The 8,980-nt window shown below is 37.5% G+C and overlaps 1 protein-coding gene across 1 annotated transcript; it reads left to right on the top strand.

Moving 5' to 3' along the window:
* Positions 1-3,820: 3,820 nt before the first annotated feature.
* On the top strand, positions 3,821-8,163 carry LOC137724353 (protein NRT1/ PTR FAMILY 4.4-like). Its single transcript, XM_068463091.1, has 5 exons — positions 3,821-3,950; positions 4,117-4,334; positions 4,936-5,391; positions 6,771-6,922; positions 7,272-8,163. Exons 1-5 carry the CDS (start codon positions 3,821-3,823, stop codon positions 8,161-8,163), a joined length of 1,848 nt encoding a protein of 615 aa, XP_068319192.1.
* The last annotated feature ends 817 nt before the right edge of the window (positions 8,164-8,980 follow it).

Genomic DNA, 8,980 nt, shown 5'->3' with positions numbered 1-8,980 from the left:
TGTTAGTGCTCCCGCCCAGAGTAGGGCACAGTCTTTCACGTGATGTTCACCTCCCGCACCACACGCTCAGCTTGGATCCAAGTTAGGTGCACAGTCCTATCGTACAGACCACTATAGGTGGTTCCGACTCGTAGTTGACCCGCGATTATTCGCCCAGCCTTCACGTGATCGTAGCACTAGAGCGTATATATATATATATATATATATATATATATATATATATATATATATATATATATATATATATTATACCCAGGCTTGTCGTACAGACCACTTTAGGTGGTTCCGACTCGTGTGCAGGTCCAGTTAGTGAGTTTGAGATTTGAGCTCTAGATGTAGCCGTACAGGTCACGTTAGGTGACTCCGGCTGCCAGATTATATGTTATCGATATGATTTACACCTGGGCACTTGCATTTCATTCTGAGGTTTTGGCATGGCATATTCTTGAGCATGATTGGTATATATATATATATATATATATATACACACGTATATCTATTTTCTAGGAAGTATACAGGTTTTACGGCGATGGGTTATAACGTATTTATTCATGGTTTTTGAAAAGCTTTGTTTTTGCCCATTCACGCTTTTGTTTTGCGCCCCTCCAGGTTCTAGTTGATTAGCAGGTTTGGTGGTTTCCCAGAGGGCTTCCCGGCATTTCTGACAGACATTCACCAGCGTAGGGCCACCTTCAGGTGTGCTGTTGTCGCATCATTTTCATTTGGACTGCTTTAGGCTAATGCTCTGAACTAGCGTCGCACTTATGTTGCACTTATCTTTTCTTTATGTAAAATCGGTTTTGATTTATTCATATTACTATTTTATTAGCTTCCGCACTGTGCACATGGCTACGTCACTTCCACGTGACGGCCAGCATGCCCTGGTCTCGATCGGGGTGTGTCATTTAATATTTAAAAAATATTAAATAATTTTTTTTTTTTTAGTTTTTAATAATATTTTATTAATTTTTTTTAAATAGAAAGTGAGCCTTGAATCAAGCCACGTCAGCATTTAACTGACAAATTAACGGCAGGCTAACGGAAGGTATAACATTGGCACAAATTCGTAAGATGAGGCATGACATTGTCAATTTTAAAAGATGAGGACTGAAAGTGTTGTGACACCAATAGTTGAGGTAGTTTTTTGTACTTTTCCCAACAAATTTTTTTTTTTTTCCTAATTAGATTGAAACGGATTACCTACACGTAAACCTATTAAGAACCCATTATTAATGGGTCCTTAATGTGTGACATGACAACAACCCGATTAGTTAACGTGTTGACCCGAAACCTGTTATTTTTGTGTCATTTTGGTCGGGTTAACATGTTGTGTAAGGAATTGCCAGTCTAGATAAGATATCCAATCCTCCTAGGATTATGATTATGTTGCTTAATCCCCAAAGATATCCTAATTTGAGTTGAATAGGGTTTTCGTATTAGGGAGACAAATAATATCTTTAATGGGCCTAGAGTTAATGGAGCTGTGCCGAACTACTGTGGCCTATGGTAATTCAAACCAGAATAATAGCTATGATCTCACTCAAAGGGCTTTCTGGTCATTCTGACAAACCTGAGTCCCATGTGTCATCGGCCTAGAAACTCACTGTCATACAAATGCCTCAAACTATTCTTCTAAGAGTGCGCTCTGCTCAAGGATGGATAGTTATCAACGGACCTTGTACTAATCTTTCCAAAACGACATTTTTTGGGATACTCATCGAAATGATCTTTGAACTACTTATTTGATTCGAAGCTAGCCAAGCATAACTAGTCATACTTGCTTGTCTCTCAAAGATCTATCTTTTGGAGTTCGGAACTGTATTGTAGACCTTTGGTCGGAGTTTCTGATACATTGCTGAAAAGATGAATGCAAGGTGGAATGACTATATATTCTTGGAAGGATTTAGATGCTTTTGGATATAATTTGCTAAGTTTATTTTACTCAAGACTTTAATCCTGTTAGATAAAACACTTAGAAATTTTCATCTACTGCTTCCTCGTCAAGAAATATAGCTTCATCCAACAATCTGTCCGAAGTAAGCAAACTTCGGAGTTAAGCAACAAAGTCAAGCATGAATAAGCTTGATAATTAGAATACCACCCTATTACGACTCTAGGTTCCAGACTTGTGGAAAATCATTTACTCTGAAACTTAGTTCAATGCATTAATCGAATTGAGGATGAGAGAGTGATAAACTTTGTCTGGAATGGCCTCCAGATCTTAATGCCAATTCGACATGTTCCAATTACCTTATTGGCAGTGTGGTAATGGCAAACACTTGCAGAAGATTAATCTAAGTGTTTGTGAGATATTTTAAGCATGACTTTATATCCATTTGTTCGTTTCACCTTGCCCCATTCGAGATGTGAGGATTTTAATAATCGCAATGTGTAACCAAGAAGGAGTTTCCTTTCCAGTTTGAATTGCATATCTATCCTAGTGAACCTTAAACAGAAGTTTTGTTAGGAACTTTGTCGCTTGCACATGGACCAACTGAAACATTTTTAGAATCCTTTTGTCATACCTTATATGCATCAGACATGAGCGTCTCTTATCAAACTACACTTAGTTGACTTATATAAAGCGTTTCTGTGCATCAGAGCTTCGTTAGAGTAAACTTCTATCTTAGGATTTTCCTTGTCTGGATGCCCCTTTTGAACCTGCTTTAGGCATGAGATCATTGCAGAATATACTTGACTTAGTACATTGGTCTGAGATAGAAGTAATCGTACTCAGGGACGAAGTTCAAAGCTACCACTCGGCTGATTTTCAATTCGCCCTTTCGATTATTCCCTCAAATAGCCCAGGTTTGCATAAACTTTTCAGAGGCTGGATGGTGCACTTGAAGCTTTTAGATCAAGGGGCCATGTCCTTATGTTCGTAGTCCACCTATTGTAATTGCGCTTAATATGACTTGAACTTCCTAAGCTACTAGCTAGAACACCATGGAATGCGCTAGGTCTTTATGTGCTGCTCAACCACCGTCTAGCACCTTTTAGAATCGCAAAGAGCGTAGTAGTAATGGAAGTAATGCTCCACTCTGGATCAGTATCACTAGGATTGTAGGCCCACTTGAGAGATGGTATGCTAAGTAGAATGAGCATGATTCACGAGTGACTAGTGTTTGGCGAAAAGTACAGCCCACGGTACCCGGAGCCACAAATCCATGGTAATGGATGGTGTATAGTCTGGAGATGGAAGTCATCGTTTATTTATATATAATATATAAATACATGGCTTGCGGGGTGTGGGTGTGTGTGTGAAGCTGACTTGTTAAGTTTTGTTTAGCGAGTAATGTTACACGTATATTTTTCATACTACATTTTTATCACCTTTCTAATAGAGATAGGATTCACACTTGTTGAGTTTTGTTTAGCAAATAATACTACATTTACCACTTTTTTTTATACTACATTTGTACCACCTCTTTAACAAAAGGTAGAATCTACCAACACATGTGAATCATATCTCTATTAAAGAGATGGTAGAAATATTGTATGAAAAATGTAATAAAAGTAGATTTTTTTTTGTTGTTCAGCTTTGTTTTGTGGAGGATGAATGGATGGGCCATGCCACTCCCCACTACTACTGAGTCAACTTGCCGAGGAGTCGAAAGATCGGCCCCGAGGAAATGCAGGCCGAGGTGACCGTGACACTATAAATATATGAGGCAAACGCACTTGTTAGATTGTCTCCAAATCACAAAAGGAAGTTTTTAAGGAAGTCACAGCCTTTGATTTCACAAAAGAGACGCATACAAAAATACACAAAGAAAGAGTGTGGGAGAGTGTAATAAACAGTCTATAGAGAGAGAGACCAATGAAATTAAGAGGAGATTCAAAGAGTGAGGGTGCAGTGGTGGATTCGGAGGATATGTCTGTTGATTGGAGAGGCAGACCCTGCAAGCCTACCAACCATGGTGGAATGAGGGCTGCTGTTTTTGTCCTTGGTCTCTCTCCCTTTCTCAGAATTATTTAGTTTACACCATATATATATATATATACACATACATTTGTGTAGCTGTGTGTGATCTTATTTAGCTGTCCCTTCTAGTTCTTGGCATTGCTGATGATATTAATCTAAATGGTAAATGATATATATACATAAATATGCAGGTCTGCAGGGTTTTGAGATGATGGCAATAGCAGGTGTTGGGAACAATCTGATTACGTATGTACTAAATGAGATGCACTTTTCACTGTCAAAGTCTGCAAACATAGTCACGAACTTCATAGGGACAGTCTTCCTCCTCTCCCTCCTTGGTGGCTACCTTTCTGATTCATACCTTGGGAGCTTCTGGACCATGATCATCTTCGGCTTTGTCGAGCTCTCTGTAAGCAGTCCAGTTCCCTCATTTTTCTTTTTCTTTCTGATTTTACGTTTATATGGTGGTGTCATGATTTCAAGCACTATACATACATGTGTGTGTGTATATGGTGGAGTTTACATATATATTCAAGATTCTCTGTCTCTCCTCAAATCCAAGTTTATCTTATTAAATGAAAAAAAATAAAATCTTATCTTATTTTACTAACACTAAATCAATAAAGATCCAAAAGTAGTCGACTCTTATCATTTCAGACTCCTATACAATATACACCACCAACTTAAAAAAAATAAAATGTACGAATGTTACATGTTGGTTTATGAAGAAAGTTGGGATTTCACCGTAAAACCAATTGACAATATGGGGAGTAGCCTAACCTCTTATAAGCCCAGGCAAGTCCCTTCTCCCTTCAATGTGAGACTCATTCTTAACAGTTTATACGGGATCCCATTGTTTTGCATCCCCAAAGAGGAAAAAAGCATATTTTATGTGGCATAATAATAGTGCTCCTGAATCTGAATGCGCAAACTATGAAGAGAATACTAATTTTTTCTTTCTAATTAGAATGATTAATGACTAATTTTTGGAGTAATTAAACTGGTTGCAGGGTTTTATATTGCTGTGCGTGCAAGCCCATCTCCCACAATTAAGGCCACCCTCCTGCAACAATATTATGTCATCCCATGAGCATGAGGAGGAGTTATGTCCTGAGGCAAAGGGCTACAAGGCCCTGATATTCTTTGCTGCAATATACCTGGTGGCCTTAGGAAGCGGTTGCCTAAAACCGAACATAATCTCTCATGGGGCCGACCAGTTCAGGAGGGACGACTCCAAGCAGTCTAAGAAGCTATCATCTTACTTCAACTGCGCTTACTTCGCCTTCTGCACCGGAGAACTCATTGCACTAACAGTCCTTGTTTGGGTCCAAACACACTCCGGGATGGATGTTGGGTTTGGAGTCTCAGCAGCTGCCATGGCAATGGGATTATTCTGCTTGACTTTTGGTACATCTCTTTACAGGAACAAACCCCCTCGAGGAAGTATTTTCACTCCTATTGCTCAAGTAATTAACCAACCTGATGATCTCACTAATTGCCTCCCTTCTCCCTGCTTCTCTAACTTCTCCAATGTTACCATGTGCTTTTTTTCTTCTCTACTTTATTTCCGTCCTTTTGAAATTGAGGAGCCTTTTATTTTTTTGTTAATTTAGTCCTTCCGTTTAATTGTTGAGATATATTGCTTTTGTTGTACTTTTTTTAAGCTAACTGAGCAAGTTTGGTTGTTATAAGCACTTTTAATTGTTAGAAAGCGTTTTAACTCAAATTCCGTTAAACACAGCCAAATGCAGTTCTTTGAAAAATAATAAAAAGTCTTTCGTAAAATTTTTATATTAAAAACTCTTCAACGACTTTCTTTTATCACTGAGGGCAACTTTTATTTTTTATTTTTTATTTTTTTTATTATGAAGGACGTTTGTTTTAATTCAAAATTCTTATAAAGTGCGACTCTTTTTTGGTTTTTTGTCCTTATAGCACAAAACATGTTTTTAATACGTATTTTTAATTGAAAAAAAAATTGTGAGGAACTTTTTATTAGTTCTCCCTGTAAAAAATCTATTTACTTGATCAAGAATTGTCTCTTTGAGTGTGCCTGGTGTGTATTGCTGTTAAGTGACTTTCTTATGGCTTAGTTTTCTATTATATTGTAATTATTCTTGGCCTGAGAGTAAACTAGTGTATTCTTTTTCTTTGCTGATTTATAAAAAGATCTATTAACAAAATTGGATAGAAGCTTTGCTAAACACACTACTATTGTTGTGTGATGCTTTCTTTCTTTTCTTTCTTTCTATCAAAGTGAAAATTTTGTATATGCCAGTCAGATGACTTGAATCCTTTTTGTCTTTCTTTTAGCACCCCCAATATATATATACACACACACTAGTCAATACATGGATATATAGGTTCGATTTGGCACCGACCTAATACTTTAAATTATGAATAAATTTAGAAAGTGGGTTTGATCACCGTCTCTTCTCAATCCTTTTAATCAATAGTGTTAGAAAAAACACTCCACCGACTATAAATTATAGCAAAATACTTCAACAACTCAATTGGAGGGAGAAAAAAAATCTCTCATCTATTAACAAGTCATGTATTAATTGATTTTAAGTTGTAAAATTTAGTTGGGGTTATAAAGTAAATTGATATTTCTTTATATATAAATTGTGATGTTATCATGAAAAAGATATATTATTTTTATTAAAGGAAAATGGATTGTTCGAAACCATTTTACTAATTTAGGGGAGAGGGGAAGTTTCAAACTCAAAATGCATGAGTGAAAACTCAAACACCTTATCCACTAGAATATTAGATCACATGTGTTATAGGTACTTAAATGAGAGAAACCTTTTAATTCACTTATCCATTTTTTTATGCTCATCAGGTTTTTGTTGCTGCGTTTACAAAGAGAAAGCAAATCTGTCCTTCAAATACAGAAATGCTGCATGGAAACCGAAACAGTGTGCCAATGTCAAACCACCTCTTTGTTCCCATGTCACCAAACGTCACTACTCTCCTCCACACTGAAAAGTTCAGGTGGAATTATTCAAATGCTTAATTTAAATTTAGTAAAGTAACAAACTAATAAACTTCTACTTGTTTTCTTTTTTTCCTTTTTGTTGTTTTTATCTTCCTTTATGTATGAGAATCTAAGATTAATACAATTTTTTTCCCTATCCCCTCTGCATTAATGAGGGAGAAAAAGTTTGAATTAATGTATCAAATCAAGATGCCTCTTCTTTTGCTAATGTCAATTTATGCAACGTCTTTGAAGAGCACTCTTTATCCTGCTTAATTTTGATAGAAAAAGTTGGGATTATGGAGCATATAGTAATCAGAACTAATTTCTATCTAGTGACTCTAACTAGTACTACTGATACTGCAGATTCCTGGACAAGGCATGCATCAAAATTGAAGATGGAAGTCAGCGGATCGAAAGTTCTTGGAGATTATGCACCGTCGCACAGGTGGAGCAAGTCAAAATCATTTTCTCAGTTGTGCCCATTTTTGCATGTACCATCATCTTCAACACAATTTTAGCTCAACTCCAGACATTCTCCGTCCAGCAAGGAAGTTCCATGAACACTAGGATCGCGAAAGGTTTCAAAGTTCCCCCAGCTTCGCTTCAAGCCATCCCTTACATTATGCTCATCTTCCTTGTCCCTCTCTATGAAATTGTCTTTGTCCCTGCTGCAAGAAAAGTGACAGGAAGGGACTCGGGGATCTCACCTTTGCAAAGAGTTGGCACTGGCCTCTTTATTGCTACTTTTTCCATGGTTTCAGCTGCATTGATTGAGCAAAAGAGAAGAAACGCAGCCTTGTATTCGAACCAAGCCCTTTCTATCTTTTGGATTGCTCCACAGTTTCTCATCTTTGGCCTTTCGGAGATGTTCACCGCGGTGGGGCTCATAGAGTTCTTCTACAAGCAGTCATTGGAGGGGATGCAGTCCTTTCTGACTGCCATGACATACTGCTCATACTCGTTCGGCTTCTATTTGAGCTCCCTCCTTGTTTCTCTGGTGAACAAGGTGACCTCAACTTCTTCAAATGGTGGGTGGCTCAGTGACAATGATCTCAACAGGGATAGGCTAGACCGTTTCTATTGGCTGCTCGCTGCGCTCAGCCTCGCCAACTTCTTCAATTACCTTTTCTGGTCTAATTGGTATTCTTACAACCCGTCTTTATCACCGAAAGAGTCCTCTTCCTCCTCCTACGGAAAGGACTTGGAAAGCAATAGCTTCAACCCTTCAAAGCCTGTTGTTGAACCTCACAATTAATATTCTAACTTGATGAACTAATTCTCATATTCATCGTCTCTTGTAGTTGTAGTAGTTGTACATGTACAAATTTAAAAGGAAAAGCTCCTCCATCGATTAATAGTATGATACATATATATATATATATATATATGGTACCTCTAATTATTTAGTGCAAATTATGCATCTGCATGCTAGCAGGTTTTATTTAATTAAATGCGAGAATTGAATCAATAATTTTTACGAAGCTAATTAACTAGGTCTATGATCCATCAACTAAAAGTCTACACCATTCAATGAACCCTCCGTTGTCCTACTTCTATTCTATAGATGGATATTGTGTTGAAAAATATTAGTATTTTATAATTATTTAATTATTTGATCTTAGGCCCAGCGCTAGAACTAGGTTTTTGTTTAGCGGTTGAGGCTTAGTTCAGTATAAATATAATGCTTGTTATTTGTTTGTGAACAACTTGTAGTTATTTGGTTGTAGCCGTCTTGTATTTCATTTGTTTGTCGTTTATTTTCAACTTGGTATCAAAGCAAGTTTAATCTTTCGAGATTTAATCTGTTCTTGATTCTATCAGTATGTCTTTTTTGTTTAGATTATCGCTGTTTTAGTTTGAAAAACCAAAAAAGTCTGAAAAGGAAAAACTGTCATTGGGTTGAGCCGCCGGATTCGCGCCGCACCGGAGCCAAGCTGAAACCTAAAGTCTGAGTAACCGAAGCCACCACGCCCAGCATCCGTGACCACCACCATCTTCCGCCCGCATCACGCAGGAAAACGTAACCCATGATCTTGCAACTCGACCCATCGTCACAGTACCTGCTCTGACTG

Source organism: Pyrus communis, chromosome 2 (genome assembly GCF_963583255.1).
Source record: "Pyrus communis chromosome 2, drPyrComm1.1, whole genome shotgun sequence".
NCBI classification, from domain to species: domain Eukaryota; kingdom Viridiplantae; phylum Streptophyta; class Magnoliopsida; order Rosales; family Rosaceae; genus Pyrus; species Pyrus communis.
This window is presented reverse-complemented; position numbering and strand designations above follow the sequence as displayed.

Bases quoted from the DNA above. Each gene is read 5' to 3' on its own strand.
- LOC137724353 (XM_068463091.1), top strand. From the start codon at position 3,821: ATGAAATTAAGAGGAGATTCAAAGAGTGAGGGTGCAGTGGTGGATTCG. The intron at 4,335-4,935 runs GTAAGCAGTCCA...AACTGGTTGCAG, and splicing joins TCGGCTTTGTCGAGCTCTCT to GGTTTTATATTGCTGTGCGT. The intron at 6,923-7,271 runs GTGGAATTATTC...CTGATACTGCAG, and splicing joins CTCCACACTGAAAAGTTCAG to ATTCCTGGACAAGGCATGCA.